Consider the following 21,119-nt stretch of genomic DNA (forward strand, 5'->3'; position numbering starts at 1 on the left):
TGAAAAAGTAGGCAGAGACTTTGCAATACGTAAAACGATATACTGTCCTAAGTGTAACTGGAGTTCTAGGAAGAGAGGAGAGAGAATCATGACTGAAAACTATGTGAAGAAACACGGGCTGAAAATTACCCGAATCTGGTGAGAAAAATCACCTTGTAGGTTCAAGACATTCAGACAAATGCAGGCAGAATAAATACAAAGAAAACCATACCTAAACACTAGTCAAACTGCTGAAAACCAAAGACAAAGGGAAAATGCCAGAGAAAAAGGACACATAATATATACAATGAAACAATAATGCAAATTATGGCTGATTATTCATTAGAAACAATGAAGACTGGAAGCCTATGGAATATCATTAGACTGCTAAAAGAAAAAAATCAACGTAGTCTTATCCAATGAACATATGCTTCAAAAATGAATGTAAAATACATTTTCAGACAAAAGCTGAGAGAAGGCATTACCTGCAGACCCAGACTAAAAGAGACATTCAAGGAAATTATTCAAGATGAAGAGAAATAACATCTGATGGAAACTTAGATATATAGGAAGAAAAGAAGAGCAGTGAAAATGATAAATATGTGACTAAATTAAGAAACTGTTTTTCTTCTCTGGATTTCATAATAAACGGCTGATTGTTTAATGTTTTTAAAAGACAAGGAATTATTTAATACAAAATACAACATTGCATCGTGGGATTTATAATATATGAAGAGGTAAAACACGTGAGAGAAACAGCTGGCACAAAGGACAAAGGTAGTAAATGTTAAATGTTGCTTGAGTAGTAGTATAATTTTAACTGTAAGGATATTCAAATTAAGAATGAACAGCGAATCTAGAAAAAACAATTTTTAAAAAAATACAAAGAGGTATAGCTAAAACACCAGTAGAGTAATTCAAATGGAAGACTAAAAAGAGGATTCAGAAGGAAACAGCAAAAAGATCAGTGGTTGTAAAGGGGAGGGAGAGATGAATAGGTGAACACAGAGGATTTTGGGGGCAATGAAAATACTCTGTATACCATAATGATAGATACATGTTCTACATTTGTCCAAACCCAAGGAATGTACAACATCAAGAATGAACCCTAATATAAATGATGGATTTGGAGTGGTTATGATGTGTCAACATAGGTTCATCAATTATAACAAGTGTACCACTCTGGTGGGATGTTGATGATGGGAGAGGCTATGCATGTGTGAAGGCAGGGAGTATATGGGAAATCTCTATCTTTCCCTCAGTTTTACTGTGAAACTTAAACTGCCTTAAAAAAAAAAAAGTTTTCATAATAGTAGCTTAGAAAAAGGATTCAATTAAGCAAAAGGAAAAAAAGTAATAACAGAAAGCCAAAAACTGAGGGAACAAATAGAAAAATAGCAAATTGCAAGACTTAATCCCATCAAAATTAATAATTACATTAAATATAAATGAATTAAATAATCCAGTTAAAATTGGAGATTTTCAGAATGGATAAAGAGTAGAAATCAATGAATAGGAAACAATTTACAAAGCCAAACATTGGTAATTTGAAAAGATCAATAAAATTGATAAACCCCTAGTGAGACTGATCTACAAAAAGGGAAAACAAAAATACCAATATTTGGATTGAAAGAGGGGATATCACTATAGATACTATTCACTTTAAAAGGATAGAAAGCAAATACTGTGAATAACTTAATTCCAATAAATTTGACAACTTAGATGAAAAGAACAAATTCCTTGAAGGACACAAACTGCTAAAATTCACTCAAGAATACATAAGAAGTCTGAATACTCCTATAGCTAATAAAGAAATTCAATTTATAGCCAACAACCTTCCCACAAAGGAAACTCCAATCTCAAATGGTTTCACTGGTAAATTCTTCCAAACATTTAAGGAAAAAATAATAGTAGTCTTACACAAACTAAGAAAGTAGAGGAAGAAAGAATACTTCCCAAATTCATTATATGAAGTAACATCATACCCTGACAGAGATTTGAACGTAAGTGCAAAAATCCTTAATAAAATATTAGCAAATTAAAGCCAGTAATATGTAAAATGGATAATAAAACATGACCAAGTATGATTTATCTCAGGATAAATTAAGTTAAAATGTAATAGTAATTTAATATTTGAAATCAGGCAATGTAATTTAACAAAATAAAGGGGAAAAAACATGATCATCACAATAGATTCAGAAGATGGTTTTGACAAAATGCAATACCCATTCATGATAAAAACTCTCAGGAAACTAATAATAGATAGGAATTTCCTCAGTCTGATAAAGAACTTTTAAGGAAAACCTGTAGGATATCATACTTAATAGTGAACTACTGAATGCTTTCCTCCAAGATGAAGAGCAAGGCAAGGGATGTCCACTCTTACCACTATTAATCAACATTCTTCTGCAGGTAAAGAAATAAAAAGCAGGCAAAATGGAAAATAATAAGTAATGTTATGTGTATTCATAGATAATATAATTGTTTACACAGAAAATCCTAAGAAATCTGCAAAATAATTACTAGAACTAAAAAGTAAATTTACCATTATTGCAATATACAATATAAAAATATAAAAATCAACTGTACTTCTATATACTAGCAGCGATTTAAAAAATAATTTCTTAAGTTTACATTCATAATAGCATCAGAAAATAAAATTCTTAGGAATAAATTTCACCAAAAAAGTGTGCAAGACCTCTACACTGAAAACAATATAACATTTGTGAGTTCAATAAAGTAAACCTAAATAAATGGAGGAATACAGTATGTTCATGGATCTGAAGACTCGATAATTGTTAAGATGTCAATTCTTTCCAAATTTATCTATAGATTCAACCCAATCCTATTAAAATTGCAAAAGACTGTTTTTAGAAGTCGACAAGATGATTTTTAAAACTATATGAAAAATAAAGCAGTAAAAACATCCAAAACAAACTTGAAGAAAGTTGAAGGATTCAAACTACCTGATTTCAAGACTTACAGTAAAAAATACCTTGTGACATTGTAAAAACTAGAGTAGTAAAGACAGTGTGGGATTGTTAAAAGAATAAACAAATGTATTATATTAATGCATATATGTGGAATCTGAAAAAATTGGAATGCACGATCGTATTTACAAAGCAGAAATAGAGACACGGACATAGAGAACAAACGTATGGATACCAAGGGGGAAAGCGGGGGCAGTGGGATGAATTGGGAGATTGGGATTGACATATATACACTATCGATATAGATATATATACACATATACACTATGTATAAAACAGATGACTAATGAGAACCTACTGCATAGCACAGGGAACTCTACTCAATACTCTGTGGTGACCTAAATGGGAAGGAAATCCAAAACAGAGGGGATATATGTATACGTATAGCTGATTCACTTTGCTGTACAGTAGAAACTAACACAACATTGTAAAGCAACTATACTCCAATAAAAATTTTAAAAAAGAATAGACAAATAGATCAGTGGAACAGAATAGACAGTCTAGAATTAAATCTTCCTCACATATATGGTCAATTTTCAATAAAGACCTAAGCTGTTAAGAATGATCTTTTTTTTTCAACAAACAGTGCTAGGACAAGTGGACAAATATGGGGGAAAAAGTAAACTTTGACCTCTTACCACACATTACACCAAACAATTAATTGAGATGAATCATGATTTGAAACAAAAACAAAAACTATAACACTCCTCAAGGAATATCTTGGAGAATATTTTAGTGACCTTGTAGTAAAAGCAAAGATTCTTAGATATGGCAGATAAAGCACTAAATATACAAGAAAAATAATAAATTGAACTTTATCAAAATTAAGACTCTGCTTATCAAAAGTGATTATTAAGAAAATGAAATGTTAAGGCCCAGACTGGGGAAAAATACACGTCTGACAAGACTTGTATCAAGAATATATAAAGAACTTTTACCAAAAACAGAAAGTAAACAATCTAATTTAAAAATAGGCAAAAAGACTCATAAAAAAAACTTTACAGAAGAAGATACAGTTATGGCCATTGAGCACATGAAAAGGCATTCCATGTCATTAGTCATCGGGAAAAGGCAATTAAAGCCACATACCATTTTGCATCCACTAGAATGGATTACAACACTAAATGTTGGCAAGGATATGGAGCAACTGGAACTCAAACATATTGATAGTAGAAGTGTAAAGTGGCATAACCATTTTGGAAAACAGCTTGGCAGTTTCTTTTAAAGTAAAATATACATTCATCGATGACCTGCAATTCCATTCCTAAATACTTACCCAAAACAAATGAGAACTTTTCAGAATATAATAGCACTTTTATTCAGAATAACCAAAGGCTGAAAATAACTGGAAAATGGACAAACTGTGGTATATACATACAATGGGATACTATCCAAAATAAAACTATTTCAGTGCTTAGTTCAAAAAAGGTAAAAACAAAAGTACCAAAGTAAAACAGAAAACCAAACAAACGAATGTAAGTGATATTTTTCTGAAAGATTCTTTTCTCTGTAAACCTGAGTGTGCGGCATATCCAGGCCATTGTGAACTCAAAAAAAAAAAAAAAAAAGAGTCATTTAGCAAAAAGAATTATTAAAAGGGGAAAAAATGCTACAATTGGTTGCTTACTAATAAAAAGAGACAAATATAATATACACCATCGGGTCCTTGACAATCACACTATTTTAGACTACTTTAGTCTATCAACAGAATAGTTAATTTTCTCCTGTGGGATTTTGAAAGAGTTACATGACACATCTGAGTTAACAGAGAAAATGATCATGAGTGCATCAGAAACAAAAATGTAGAAGATGAAGGAATATTAGAAGCAGACATGAAGAATTAGGAAAGGAGGAAGTTATTAATATGACATAGGTTGGATTTTTTTCACCAAGTTTATTCCACCAAATGTATCTTAATATTGTAGAGGTCTACTTCACTATGTTGTAGGGATGGCTGACAGCTGTCTGTCTATGATTATGGAAGTTCTGCTAACTTTGCACTCCAACTTACTGCCAGAATGTGAACTTACTTTCATTATAAGAAGGCTACTTGAAATTCAAATTTGATTTCTTCTTGGAAAATAAAAGAGATGGATGATTTGGCTATCCTAGTGGTTTACTTGGCAGTAATACATTCCGTGGCCGAGCGAGAATCTTAATCGTTAGAGAACTGATGTGTTCATCTTCAGAGAAGGAGGGATACCAGCAGTGGAAGAGTATGGTTTGAGCTCTGTGTCTTTTATAGAGGATTAGCTAGATAGGTTAGCAAAGAATGACTTACTGATGGGTGTCATGATTTAAAGACGGCAAATGCAAAATATGGATGCACAGTTCTTCTGAACTAGAGGTCGGTTCAGAAGAAAAATAAGGAACCAGAGGTACAGGAACAAAAGACGAATAACCTGTGGTACTTTGATTAAAGTGTTAATTCTTCATTTGACCAGCAGGGGAAAGCCATAGGAACATTTTCATTTTAAGCTTCTTTAATCCCTACCTACCTCAAATGCCCTACTTACCTCAAGTATTGAACTTACCTATACCAAGAAATTTACTGAATAAATTAGATAGATAGATGATAGATAGATAGATAGATAGAGATAAAGATATAAACATATGTAGTGTACACATAAAGAAAAAATTCCGCTGGACAATTTGGAAATGGACATTTCACTAATTAGAGTACCAAAGTAATTATTTTAAAGAACAGTTTATGTTTTTCACTAGTCTAGACCAGAGATCAGTTTCCAGAATAGAGACACCAAGTGTACTAAGGCATTTTACCTACAATAACATTTACAAAGTGCTTTCAGGAAATACATTATCTCAATCCTCCTTACAATCCTTCGAAATGGGTAAGAGGGTAAATATATTCACTTCACTTTATAGATGAGAAAACCAAGGCTCAGAGAAGGTGAGTTACCAGCCTCTGAAATAACCGGCTGCTAGTATATTGCTAGGGAACAAAGCCAGATCTAGAACCTAGGTCTTCTGACTTTAAGTCTAGTGCATTTCTCCTACACCAAAGCTACCCCAGGCACTATTCAGTGACATGAAATAACTCTGAATCTCAAAGCCCACCATTCCTTGGCTGGAACATTGCTTTCCCCCTGTAAGGATGCCATTTCCCTGTACTGTTAAGCACATTAAAGGAGCCTATTACCAGTTATGAAGTTCATGCCACTATCTAATTGGTCCAAAGATGCAAGAGCATGCAAAGAAAGCACTAAGGAGTGAAATTACAGCAGGGACTAAAACAAAGCTAAATTAATGCATTCCTTGGTTGCAGGATTATGAGCAAGTGCTATTGTAGATAAGGCTTCTATTTTTCCCTATTGGAAACTCCATTCTCTTTAAAAGACCAACAAGAAGAACCAAAAGGGAATTCCCTAAGGTCAGCTCTGAGGAAACATAAACCTCTAATTCAATAACTCTGCTACTGCTCTGAAAAAAAGGCTTTATTATTGCAACATCCATATGGAGCCAATTGGACATTAATGACTAATCAATCCCTCCCCTTTCTATTCTACTTAAAGTGTCACAAACCATGTTTAGATTAGCCCATTTCCTGCTTAGGATTGCTCAAGATGTCTTTTGTTCTTTCAGGACCAGCCTGATGGAGGCAGCTTAAACAAACACCACGACCAGAGTGGCGCAGGAGTTATAAAGTGCCATATGTGAGTGAACAAAGGGGCTATACTAAAGCCTTTTGTGGTATTTGTTAATGTTTTTCATCTGAGCTTAAAAAGGCTTAATGACTTTGTGGTGAGCTGATGCATGTGGCTCGTGGCTTTGCAAAATGAAGGAAATTCTAACCAGTGATACACCAGGCTGTGTTCTCAAGGGTCTCCTGCTTGCAGTTTTGGTGCCCATGTTTACTTTTTTTTTTTTTTAATTCTCAAGTTATATTTGCTTTACACAGACAGCTTAACAGAGCCCTTTATCTTATTTCAACTACAAGATCCTAGGGCAACTGAGATAACTTATGTGATTCTTTATTTTAATGACCTGAAAGTAGCACAGAACATCAAATACTCTACTTATTATCTATTTGCTATTTGTATGCACAGGAGAGGGCTTACAAGCTGTTGAGTCCAGGCAAAAAGGCATTATTTAAGTTTGAACCAGAGACCACTGTGGAGGAAATAAGACAAAAATAGGTTCTGGCTCCCTAAGTTTTCAGGAGAACAGGTCTCAGATTCAAGCCGATTCCCTTGGAGAATACAGAGGCTGGTGAAAAGCTGGTAGACTAAATAATTCATGTTGCTCAGCAGTTTCTAGCTTCATCCAACTCAATATACTACCATAGACTCTACATGAAATTAAGAAGCACAAACCAAGATGAAGCAAATCTCAGATTAGTTAACAAAGATACTACTAAATCCAACCTCTCATTTCCACCCTTATCACTCATCAATTGCCTTGGCCTCATTCTCTCTGGTGGACTATTTTAAATACCAGCCTTCTAGCCGATTTTTATTTCCAATTTTGAGTCCCCAGTCTCTACTTAAATACCTCTTCCTAATTTCAGCCAGGGTAATCCATCACAAATGCAATTCTGAGCAGAGCACTCCTATATTAAAGTCTTCAGTGGCTCCCTAAGGCCCAAAAGATGAAGTCCAAACTCCTTAGTATGGTATTCAAGGCTCTCCATGACCTGGCTCTCTACTATGTCTCCAGTTTCATCTCTAGCTACTCTACTTGAAATTTTTTGCTTTATAATACTGAACTACTTCTGGTTCTCTAGATACCATGTTGCTTTATACTAGGAGTCCATGCTTTCCCTCTTCCTGGAATTTCCTCCCCATCTTGCAATCAACTCATTCTTTGACTCATATCAGGGATCATCTGACCCAGACAGTCTCACCCAGTTCGTCAGGTTGGGCTAAGTATTTTAGGCTCTCACAGCACCCTGTGCCTGCCTCTATCTTACATTTACTATATTTTATCCAAATTGCCAATTGTATCTGCCCACCTTCTTCACTACACTATGTACCTTAAAAGGGCAGGAACAACGCTGTGTCTTATTCATAACTGCTTTGCTAGGGTCTGGTGCATAAGCTGGCATAAGGTAAGTACTCAAATGTCATAGCAGAGAGCATTTGACATCTTCGACAGGGAAAATTTTAGAGTGAGATTCAGATGTCTACATGTTGCATTAGAACCTGGGAATTTCTGAAATCAGATTTTGTATAAATCCCATTTATTTCTTATATTCTGTTAAGTACTTTGCCTTACTTGAACCCTCTATAAAATAAAAATGGCTTTAATGGGAAAATGTACCCACAGCTGTTTGGAAGTCAGAGATCATTGGTTCTAATCTTACTTCTTTTATTGACTTTCCACACTGTACAAATCTGAAATCCTGGCCTCCCACTTCCGGGGAAATCCTGAAAGGATGATAAGGCATGTCAGAGCTTTCTGGAAATATTAAATCTGAAAGCTATTCTAATGCTGTCGGGTTTGTGTAAATATATACAACTGAAGCATATATTCAAATAGGCATATGATGGGACCTTCCCGATAGAGTCAATATGAAATGGATAAAACATGCTCATAGAATTAGAGAATTTTAACATGAGAGGGATATTAAAGATCACCTAATCCACATCTGAGGTTAGAGAAGTTAAATTGCCAAAATCTCATAGTTAGTAAATGGCAAAATCACAATGAACTCAAATGTAACTATTCCCAAAGTTTCACACTTGCCATCAAAGTAAATTTCTAAAATGGTCAGCTGAATTGTTTCAATGGTATCCAGACTTAAGATTAAAAACTCTTAACAAAATTAATTTAGTTGGTCGTTCTTCTTCATTTCATTTGTCTCAGGGAATCTGCCTTTTACTAGAATGAGAGACGCAGATCACAGGTGCAGTAGAAACTAATTTTTTAAGGTTAGGGATATGGAAATACACAGTATTAGAAGGAGAGGGCACAAGCATTTGGGGTAATCAACTCAATTTTGTAGTATATCAAAACTTCTTTGCCCTGAGAATCTGGTGAAAGTATTTGAAAGGTATTTAATATTTGTGTGGTTTGAAAGATTGAAAAAAAAAAACTTTCACAGGTTTCTATTTCTCATTAAATTTTTCTACTTTTTAATGAAAACCAACAGGAAAAAACTACTTCAACAAAGGCAACCAACTGAATCAGCTCATCTTGGAGAAAAATGGGAGTCCGTGTGGCTCAGATGCTATGTAGACAGACAGATGTGGGTTTGAATTTTGATTTGATCTTTCCTAAGTAACCTCCGGTAAATTATTTCCCTTCTCTAAACTACAGTTTCATCTCCTTATAAAAGAGAGCTAATAATTTCTGCTTGTCTGGATCCTTGTGAGGATTAAGTGGGAACATAAATGTCCCAGCAGTGACTGGAACCCAGTACCCACTCATTGAACAGTAGCTGCCTTTGGAAATAGTAGCGGTAGTAATGGCAGTAGTAGAGTGTCTATTCCAGTACCAACAACAAGCAGGTGCTTAACTCATATTTGTTCCCTTTCTAGTCTTTCCCCACACCTGGGTGATACTCCCTACACTGCACAGTCCTGTCCTTCAGCATGGTTATAAAATGAGCCCTTAGCTGGACAGTGCAATGTACTACTTAATGGAGCCTCTTTTCTGACCCAAAGCTAAAAGTATATTTCAAGAGTGTCCCTATGATATAGAACTAAAATGGATCGAATATGCATTAAGACACAATCAAAAAGACCATCTCACACCGCCCCAGTTCCCACCTGTGGGGCCTGTAACCAGACCATGCTGCTCAGTCCAAGCCAGAAAAAAAAAAGAAAAAAAAAGAAGAAACCATTATCTTGAGAATTTATAGATCAGCTTTTTATAAAGGACTCATTGGAATAACAAAGAATTAGGATTACTGACTGTATGATAAATATAGGACAGGGAAGTTTCAGGGACATTTGACAATTGTTTTTCCTTTCTGCTCTACCAGCAGTTCTGTGACTCTGCAGCATGGAGTAGCTGCTCTTACCATTTTTCGTTTTGTCCTCACGCAGGATCAACCTTCCTAGTGAAAAGTCAGCGTATATTGAAGAAGCATGAAGTGATTTCTCTGCCATGAAAGTATATATACATAAGCCAGTAAGGTACAATTTTTATTTTTAGTAAAAATTTTAAATGGCTGAATATACTGTTTATGAAATTCTTCTCTCCAGGGCTGTGACTTGGGATATTAAGTTTTAGTTCAGAATTACTTGTTACAGCCTACTCCTAAATTTAACAGTTTACAGTATAATGCAAATATTGATGGGTTCTTACACAATCTCTTCCCTCTGGTACCATGACCTAATTTGGGACATCATGTCTAAGGGTAAATATCCACTGAACAAAATCATTTAAAAAAGATCACTCTCCTCTAGTGAGAGGCAAAAGTACAAGACTGATCTGTAAGGCATCGAACAGTCACAGCAGACAAAGTGAAATCATACGTAAATGAGTATTATACCCAGGAGGAAAAGAGGTATTTTTAAAATGACTTGAATAAAAACCCTCCTAACACCTACTCAGCTCTCCCATGATGTAATATGAAAAGACAGCCATTGAATAGCCCCTCTGAAAGGACATTAAAGAGAACAGAGGAATAAAGAGACTAACAGACCACCAAGACCAACCTAACTTCTGCTTTTCCATTATTTTTAACCTCTATACATAATCTAAGTCAATCTTGAACAACTAAGGTTTAATGCCTATTTAGTTGGTGGCAAAGTCCAAATTCCTCAGCCTGACTCTCAAGGCCCTCCACAGTATGGAACCCAGCTATTTTTATAACATATTCAATTCAACAAATATTCACTGAGTATAAATATATGGAAAGCTTTGAATTGGGCTTGGTGGAGAACACAGAGTTGAGAAGTGACTCTTTCTTTCTGGAACTTGTGAATGTCCGCGTACTTTACCGTTTCTGTGTCTTCTTGGATTATTCCCTCAACTGAAAGTTCTTCTCCTTCTCTTTGTTTTTCCAAACCTAGGCTTATCTCCAGCTATATTTCTATCAGACCTTCCAGAATCATGGCTGTCAACAAAGCACTGTAGGCTCCTCTTCTAAATAGCACTCTTTTCTGTTTCTCTAATGATGTACTATAACATGTAACACCTTAGGTTGTTCTGCTTTCTGTATATGCTAATATTATTATCCCAACTACATTACTAGCTCTTGAAGAATACAGTATAGTCCATCTTTTAAAAAATCCTTCTCTCTGTGCTCGTAACAGTGCTGTGTATATAAGAGATAATTGGTAAATTATAACTTGAACATGTGGGTAAAACTAAAGATTGGGGGACTCTGAGTAGGGATAGACCCCGTTGGGAAAGACCTGGCTATCAGAACTTGTGGCTCAGTCTACAGAGAACCACCTTTAAAGAGGATGAAATGACAGATAGTGTGTGTAAACAAACAGTGATAGAGTAAAATGAGACAGTGTATCTAAAAGAAGGAGATATTCAAAGGTAAGAATTTCTTAGTTAAAGAAAAAAAAGATAGGGAAGTCAGTAACAGAAAATAGGGGAGAGCTGATCGGTTATTGAATTTTGTGAATAAGTTAGAAGCACAGTTATCAGAACTTGAAAAGAAGGAAAGGACCAACTGGGGAAAAAAAAAAGGGAAAAAAACGTTGTTCTCAAGTTCGGTCTTGACCCTAAGCAGAGAGAATTTAAAGAGCACACCAAATTGGCCTAAGACTCTTTAAATTCCACCAGCCTAAGGTTGGGCTGAATTCTATAGCCTGCAGATGGGAAGTCAAGTGGCTCCTGCTGCCAAGAGAAGAGGATTCTAGGGACAGGGAACTAGACAAGGTCCACACCTCAACAGTCACTACACAGTTAGTCCAGACATGGCAGATAGACCTCTATCAGCCAGCGTTTATTCTAATATGTTGGTTTATGTGAGGCAGACATATGTACTGCTGAGGAACCATAGACTGATTTTGCAGTCCCATTGGGAACATGTGCCGGCTGTTCTTGTCTTGGATCTGATTTTCATGGTAGATGGCGTTAAATCTTTTGTCACCCAGGTGCTACAGCAAGATGGGGGAGCACTTCTGTGTGATTCAGTAATGGCACAGACAAGCATTTCTTCCCCAGAACGGAGGATATTCAGTCAGAAAACCAGATAATTTTGTGTGTGTGGTGACACTGTCAATGATACCTCTTTAGAGAAGGCAGCCCAATGAGAAACCAGCTCTTGGACAGGGCTAGGCTCCTCACGAAAGGGAGGCTGGGTCTTTGATTGGGCTTTTCTAGCTTAAGCAACTCTAAGAAGCAGGTTGAATTCGCTTTATGGAGTATTAGGGGATGGAGTTATACAAGAATCTTGACATTTCACTCTCTTATCCCATCAGGACAATCCATCACTTGGAAAGTTCAATGGAAATTGTTTTCTACCAACATTAAAAGTTATTTGGGAGCTTTTAAGACACAGCAAATATATTTCTTTAAGAGAAGTTTATTTGCTTGTTTAAGAGAGCTGCACTTTATATATAGTGCTGATATAAACTGGTGCACAGGATCCTCTAAAACTGTTTATATCCACAGTAAAATACATTTTTGTGATACCACAGAGTTAGTCCAGAGCCAAGGGCTTTTTGAACTCTGCTTATCTCCCAGCCTGTGTGGCTGTTACTCAGTTTTCACCATGTCTGGGGTCTCCCTGGCCACCCATCCTGGCCTCAGACCTCAGCCTGCTGGTTCCATACAGACTGCTTTGCCTATTCATTTTTCTGAGATGCCTGGAAATGCTATTTTAGGCAGCTATAGAAGGCCAGACCCATAAGCCCACAGCAAAGCTCTGGTTAGTGCTCCCTCTGGATTTCCCTGGGTCTTTTAATATGTATAATTCCCCAACTTTTATTCTTGGTATACAATCTAGTACTTGGATACCTTCTTGGACAAAGACATCTCATCTCTGATATATTTCAATAATAATTTCACTTATTTTAAAGATGGTGTGGTCCCCAATTTACACTTGTTACTTTCTAGTTGACTTAAAGGTGAATGATTTCAATTGTACAGCAGTAAGATAAGAGTTTAAAAACCAGAGATCATCTACACCAACCTACAGCTGAGAAAATTCAGGGAAAGAAACTGACTTGCTTAGGGTAGAACAACCGGAATTTAAGTTTCCTAACCCTTGAGGAAATATCTGAAGGGGTGTCACGGGCAGAAACGGTAAGCTTTATTTTGTTGGAATCCAAAAGTCAGACTAGAACCAATGAGTAGAAGTTATAAGGAAGCAAAGACAAATAACAAAGAATTAAAAATTAGAACCGGAATGAGCTTCTCAAGAAGTAGTCAGTGTTCTGTCATGAGACTATTAGAGGCATTTGAACAGAAGTGAGATAACTTCTTGTCAGGAATATAAAAAGGGATTTCTTGGATGGAACTGTAAATTTGATTACATGTCTCTCCTTTATTCCAATTCTGCGAATCTAAATGTTGTGGCGTGAAGCACTGCATTCTGGTGGGCTTGAACAAATAATGGCCTTTACATTCCAAAGTGTAAGCAGATGTAGCCTTTAAACCCCTCCCCAAATTATACTACAGCTTTCCTCTGCTGCCTTGAATGAGCCGTGTATCATCAGGTCAATCTTCCTTTTCTACCAGGAGTAAGGATCCAGGGAGGGGAAAGGAAATGTGAAAAGCTTCAAAGATTTCCCAGAGTATGGATCAAAGGGTAAGCAGGATTTTTAGGAGAAGACATTCGCATTAAGTGGTGCATTTTTTAAGGAAAAGGAGGAAAAGTTGCAGTCCCTGTTATTTGTCTATAAACAGAGAGCTTAAGTTGACAATAATAAAGCTACCCTGAGATTTAAAACTTAGAAGCAATCAGAAGTTCACAAAAAAAATGAAGCTTTCAGAAGGGTTAAGGCCATCTTGGCTGGGATCCAATTCACAAATTCAGTACAAATCTATAAAACCTTTCTAAGCAAATCTGAGAACCTGAGAGCAACCCCTTCTAAAAGGGGTTATTCTTGGTGCACATATCCATTTCCATTCAAAGCAATGCAAGTTTTTAATACATGGAGGACAGCACATCATTACAGTTCCAACCCAGGGTCCAAAAGCCTGCCTAATGGTAATCACTTTCAGAGCTCATCCCTTTTAGAGCTCATATTCCACTATGCTCCACGTCAAAATGAGGTGTGAAAAAACAAAACAAAACAAAACAAAATGAGGTGTTGCCTCCCTCTGAGGCTGGGACACAATAATTGAATTTGAGAATTAAAAGAGGTGTTAGAAGAAGATTTTCTTACCCAAACTATTCTGAAAAACAGAAAAAAAGAGAAGTGTCCCTTTAGAGGCCCCAGGTGTGTGAGAGAGAAGAAACAGGATGGAGAGAATATAAAAAATAAGGCAGGCTACAACTATCGTTGCTGGGGGGAAGAGAAGAAGAAGGGGGGGGTCCATCTGTGAAAGGTAATTAGGAAATGTTACTGGAGAGATCTTCTTATTAATAAAAAGAAAAGATCATTCTCATTAATAAAAAGAAAAGATCAAAGACTTGAAAATTCAATTCAGCAAGTGGTATAAATATACTCTCAAAGATATTGGTCTCCTCTTTTATTTCTCTGAAGAAAAAACCAAGCGAAAGCTACTGTGGACAGATCACCTTTCTTGTAATAAACACACTCTATGTTTCATGAAGACCCTAATAACAATCTTGCATTTGGAGGGGACCCTAGAAATAATGGAATCCAACATACCTCTTTTAAAAAATAAAGTTAAGCCCAGGGGCATTCGTCACTTATTTGCCTCCGTTTAGCAAAGGAACTTTAATCCAAATTTCCCAATAACCAGACCAGAGCCCTTTCCACTATACATTGCAACCCTGAAATTAGGAGGGTTGGGATAAGAATTGCACTCTTGCCTAAGGAGAACAAGGAGAGGGGAAACACCGTATGAAAAGTCCATAAAAAGTTAGATATCTGTTTGTCATTCTTAATACGTGGTGACAGACTCAATTAATTGAGTCCTCTCTTCCTTACATGCCCTACATAGGAGCTAACAACTTTTGTGCGCTCAATACATATAAAGCCAACAAATGCTCCAAAGTATAACAAGACCTTAAACATGTTTCCTAAGCCCCCAGCACCGATGAATTTGTAGTTTTATAAATATCGTGGTGAACAAGAAATGCTGTCTTGTCATATTCAAGCCAAATAACAGCTGGACTTTAAAAATAAAATTTTGAAGACATTTGCCTTTTATATTTTTAATTTCTGTTTTCCTGGCTTACGGTTTTGTCATTTGATTTTGATGAGTGGTTAATACACACGCACAGCTGCCTCTTTTGGTGACCTTTCCCTTGCTGCTTCCATGTTCAAAGCTATGAAGCAGGCCTACAAGTTGCTTACTAAGTGATATTGGCATTTTCGCAACTGGCAGCAGACATTTTCCTGGAAAGCCAGGCTTACTTTAGTCACTTCAGAAGCCACACAGGAGAATAGGGTGCAAGGAGAAGAAGGGCATAGCCCCTTAAAGCTGCCATTATGCATTATTCACAATAGCCAAGACGCAGAAAACAACCTAAGTGTACATCAGCAGATGAATGGATAAAGAGACTGTTTTATATATACATATATATAAATTCATGTGATAAATGATATTATGTATTACATACAGTACATAATATGTTATATAGTTATATATACATATTTTGAATGTGATAAAAATATTATTCATCCATAAAAGGGAAGAAGGAAACCCTGTCATTTGCAACAACATGGATGACCTTGAAGGCATTACGCTAAGTGAAGTCAGACAGAGAAAGACAAATACTATATGATCTCACACATATGTGGAATCTAGGAAGCCTGAAGTCATAGAAACAGAGAGAACAATGGTGGTTTCCAGGGACTAGACGGTGGGGGAAATGGGGAGATGTTGGTCAAAGAGTACAAACTTCCAGTTATAAAGATGAATGAATAGCTCTGGGGATCTAATATACAGCAGGGTGACTATAGTTAAAAATATTGTCTTATATACTTGAAAGTTGTTAACAGAGTAGTTTTTAAATTTTCTCATCAAAAAAAGGTAATCTGTGAGGTGCAGAGGTATTAACTAACCTTACTGTGGTAATCATTTCCCAATATATACGTGTATCAAATCATCACATTGTACACCTTAAATCTGCACCAATGTTATTTGTCAATTATATGTCAATAAAGCTGGAAAAAGATTTTAACTGGTCCAAAGCCAGAGGAAACATGGAGATGATCACGTGTGGACTAAGAAGGGATGACATCCTGGGTGAGAGCTACAAAACTTACCTGCCAATGGAGCTTACCGAAGTAGCTTTCGCCCTGAACCTCCGTGAGGAACAAAGAAGTCTTGATCTTCTTAGTACTTTTCTCAGTGATAATTATATCTGTCTTATGTTTCTATGTATGTATTACCCTTTTAATCTTCTGTCTTTCTTCACTAGACTTTAAGTTCCAAGAGGTCAGGAACATATTTGTTTTGCTTCCTTTGCTTTATCCATTGTCTAGTTCAGGGACCGGCACACAGAACAGGCACTCAAGAAATGTTTGTCTGTTTGTTTGTTTGTTTGTTTGTTTTTAGACCAAGACTGACTGAAGGAGTGAATACATTTTTTAGGTATTCTTTCACTTCATTTCCTTCTTACTCTTCCTCTTAAGGGAAATATGGAGGAGCAAAGTGGAGAAAGTATGTGTACCTGTTATCTACTCTGACTTTAATATGAACTGCAACTCCAGCAGGCTTTGCAATCAGCTTACGCTTGAACAGATGCCAGGAAATATCCTGAAGTCAGCAGAAGGCTGCTGCGCATCCCAGCAGTCCTCACAAAGGCACTGCACTTCTGTTGGTTTTAGAGCAGGTAACTTGACTCCATTCATGAACTCAGTCCCCCAGAAGCACACGAGGGCTCAATGGCAACTCTGGGCAAGCTTCTGAAGGGAGGTTTTCACACGCTCCTTAAGCTCCTAGGCCACTACAGCCCTTCTACTATTACAGTCATCAGGCATTGCTGCTATGTGTGACAGAGTAACACGAGAGCTGGTGCATGGCATGACTTGCTATATTTAGGGGAGAGGAAATGGGCCATACTGAGGAAGGTCACAAGGAGTTTGTTCAGAAAAATGAAGGCACCACTTCTGCATCTGTATATACAGGGGGTGCAGGATAGCACAGTACTTCATGGCTTGGGTTCTGGAGCCAGGCTGCCTGGGATCAACTCTCAGCTCTACCCTTACTGGCTATGTGACCTGTGGCAAGTTACTTAACTATTCTCACCCTTAGTTTTCTCATCCGTAAAATGGAAAAAAAAATACCTTCTTTACAGAGTTGTATATGATTTAAATGAGAAAACATGTGTTAAAAGCTTAGCATATTCTCTGGCATATAAATGCTTGATAAATGTTTGCTTAAAAAAAGCGAAGTAACTAGGAAATTGGTTTGAATCCAGACAATCTGGATACTGAATGGAAGTTCCACAGATTTTTCTATACAGTATGTTTCTCTACAGTTAAGCTTTTCACTTTTTCTTTTCATAATGGTTAATAACTCTGACCATGATTTTTAACTTACCAAGCACATGATATCATCAACTAGATTATTAGCATTACTGAGAGGCAAATGACTTTATACCTATTGTACAGTTAAGAAGTAAGTGAAGGGCTTCCCTGGTGGTACAGTGGTTGAGAGTCCGCCTGCCGATGCAGGGGACACGGGTTCGTGCCCCGGTCTGGGAAGATCCCACATGCCACGGAGCGGCTGGGCCCGTGAGCCATGGCCGCTGAGCCTGCGCATCCGGAGCCTGTGCTCCGCAACGGGAGAGGCCACAACAGTGAGAGGCCCGCGTACCGCAAAAAACAAACAAACAAACAAAAAAAAAAAACAAAAGCAAGAAGTAAGTGAAGAAAGCTGAATGACAGATTAAGAAAACTCTGTTAGAACAAGGATAAGGCAATAGAACTCTGTAACTCCTAGTCTACGGAAAAATTAACAGACTGAATACTCCAAAGTGATGAAAAGTATTATTTCACTGTGTCTGGTCAAAGATTTAGGTACTCTGTAGTACCATCTTCCAACAAAATTGAGATGTGCCACACCTGAATAACTAGTTCCCTAGACCACGGAACCTCAATCCTCACCAGGGGGGAAATCATGTACTTCTAAGTGCCTATAAAAATGTCAGTGTCACCGTGCTCTCAGTACACATTCTGCATGGAAGACAGTGAGTGTATTTCTGGTTTTGAGTCCTCTTTATTCCTCCTTTCCTGCTCCCCCCCTTCCTTTTCCTCTTCCCTTCCCTTCCTTCCCCACTCCCCTCACACATGCACATACCAATCAGAGTTTATTTTAACACCTTGTCCCCAGGACTATCATTAAACATTAGTCTCTCCCACTGGCACGAAAAACTCTCTGAAGTACTTCCTAATGTCTGATACTACCCATCTCTTAGTGCTCATGCCAGGGATTTCTGAACTGCCTCGGATGGCCCCAAGCTATCACTAGAAGCCATGCTCAGTTCAGATGCTGCTATGAAAAGTCTTCATGTGTTTTCGAGGGATTAGGGTCCTGGAAGGAATCCTGCCAGTAAAAGGGATAATAGTAAGATTTTTCCCCTCAAGCTAAAGGACTTTAGCTGGGACCTGAGATGGATGAAGTATTGTGTTACTCTAAAGAGAACAAATAATCTTCCCTGACTGGTGGGAGGGATTCTGACACAGGAACAGCTAACGGGAAGACCAGTCCCTGCTCTGGGATGACACAGTAAACAACCTGGCAACGCTACTACTAAAGTGCTGACTTAACTCATAGATTGTAAACAGCCTCTGGGGAGCAATCTCTGCTGTTTTGCTGCTTGTGTATTTAAAACAAACAAACAGAAAAGAAAGAGGAGCGGACAGGCATTGATGGTGCTGTGGGTAAACACATTGAGAGTAAAGCTAGTCTTTTCCATCCTGACTTTCAAAAGACTTTATAACGGTTAGTACCCAGACACAGGCTGGGCCTTGCCCAAGCAATTATTAATTTAATGCTAGATCTGCTTCAAACTATAATTTAGTTTCCAAAACGGTTTGATTGCACCTGGGAATCACTTGATTTGGGGGTAAAAAATCCTCCTTTGTATGTCTGTCCCTTTTTTTATTTTTTTAATAAGAATGTCACGAGGTGGATGAAACACAGAATTCTGTTGTCCATTGAAATGTAGAGGGTTCTTTTATTTTAAAACTTTAAAATGGCACCTTGAAGTATTTGGATTGCTATGTGTTCAGTAACACACAATCTAGATGAATTTCAAAGTCCTCAACTATAACATATAATGAAGCCTAACATTTTTCTGATTTGCCAAGAAAATTGATCTGGTGACTCCCAAGAAAGACCATGAAGATCCTACATCTGCCTCAGGCACACCTCTAGAAACACACAGAGCAGCAGAACAGAAAAGCCACTCACCCTCTGCATCTTCTGGCCGAGTAAGATCGATGACACCTGGGCCCAGCTTTCCATCTTCACTTGACTTTCCTGTTAACTGGGGCCCCAAATTTTCAAAGCGTGTTCTTTCCTAGAGGAAAGAATAATCAGAGACTTATACTAGCTTCCAAAGCAGCCACTTTTTCCTTCCAGTTTCTTTCTTTCTTAATGGACAAAACTTGGATTTACAAACATCATTTCTGACCAACTTGAGCTCAGAAAACTTTTCAGGAAGATTCCACTAAAGCCTGTTTATGGCACTGACAGTGTTGACAGCACCTAAACCATAGTACCTATAAGGAAAGGAAATCTGTGGCAGGTAACCTGCCAGGGCTGTACTGCACATCTCTCTGTTGGATTTGCTCCAGTATTCTAAAAGGAATGCAAATGAAAGGTGTGAGCCGAAACTGCAAAATTTGAAAGAGCAGTTTCCATTAAAATATACTGTTATTCAATGGGAGAGGAATTTTCCTTTTTAGAGATCATAGTTTGCATTGGTACTCCTGGAAAAATACGAATCAGAATTTTAGGCAAGAAGATTTCAGAAATAAATATTTCAAAGCAGGCAGACTAGATGATGGCTTTGATACTATTATTTTGCTGAGGAGTTCGAACTGTAACTTCCTGGTAAGTGAAAAGGAGAACATTACTCCTAGTCAGGGCTTGAGTCAGGAAAGTTAAACACTCTTGCCATTATAGTAGGGAAACACAAAGATGTTTTAATTGTTATCCTGTTCTTCTAGGATCAGGAGTCTGAAACATCACAGTGAACTCTCCTCCTGTAGCTCTCTGGATCAGTAGCAGAGGGCTCATTGATCGTAATTAACATGGTGCTCCTGTCTGCAGAAACACAGCACGTGTCCCCTTCTCTCCTCCTTGCTACTCTCCAGACTCAAACTTGGCTTTGTGTTGTGCTTATGAATGAATGAAACCTTGTTGTTCATTACTATGAAACAATATTAAATGTCATGTCAGCTTGAATTTACAGACATGAAATAGCAGCTTCCAGCTCCGGGAATGGTTTCTGCATGTTATACTTAATGCATTATGCAGCAGTAGAGGACTGATTGCTGTTCAGTCTATTGTTCAATGACCTAGTTCTGTACTAGGCATGTTCGGCATTAGACGGAAATGCTCTGAGTGTTCTCTTCTGTAAGATGTTTAGAAACTTGGAAATATTCTTAAAGAGCAAACATACAATTACTTGATAGAGGCTGTGTCTCATTTGTACAGTCTCACTACATTTGTGCTTTCTAATATGATTATTTTTGAATATCATTATATTTCTATAATTAATTCCCATCAGTCAAATTGTGCAAGAAGTCTTCCAGTTCCCCTTCATCATGGAATATGTTGAAATCTGTGTTGGAAGAAAACACAGTATAAACCTTGCTTTAATCTAGCAACATTTCTATGAAAGACTGCAACAAAATTATAATCATGAATTTCCCCAACTGGGTAATACTAACTAGTTACAATAGCAGTATGTGGGGAAACCTCTGAAACACCACACTTATAAAAAACAGAGTGAAAATAAAAAGCAAATTAGGTATGGTTCCCCAATATCTTCTTATGTGACACTGCCGCTACACAAGAACAAATTAACCCAGATGCAGGCCACAACAAAGAGCAACCACAAGCCAGACGAGAGTTTCACACAGTGTAGGGGGGAGGACAGCTGTTTTTAATCAGCCAATTTCT

At 37.3% G+C, this 21,119-nt stretch overlaps 1 protein-coding gene across 4 annotated transcripts in view; it reads right to left on the reverse strand.

The window, feature by feature from the left end:
- Positions 1-21,119, reverse strand: part of SOX6 (SRY-box transcription factor 6) — a 442,494-nt gene that overhangs the window by 17,898 nt on the left and 403,477 nt on the right. For all 4 annotated transcript variants that reach the window (XM_065883041.1, XM_065883044.1, XM_065883043.1 and 1 more), the window contains one exon: positions 19,401-19,509. In XM_065883041.1, the coding sequence (XP_065739113.1) occupies positions 19,401-19,509 (109 nt within the window). The remainder of the gene's footprint in view (positions 1-19,400; positions 19,510-21,119) is intronic.

This window comes from Phocoena phocoena, chromosome 8, assembly GCF_963924675.1.
Source record: "Phocoena phocoena chromosome 8, mPhoPho1.1, whole genome shotgun sequence".
In the NCBI taxonomy this organism is placed as follows: domain Eukaryota; kingdom Metazoa; phylum Chordata; class Mammalia; order Artiodactyla; family Phocoenidae; genus Phocoena; species Phocoena phocoena.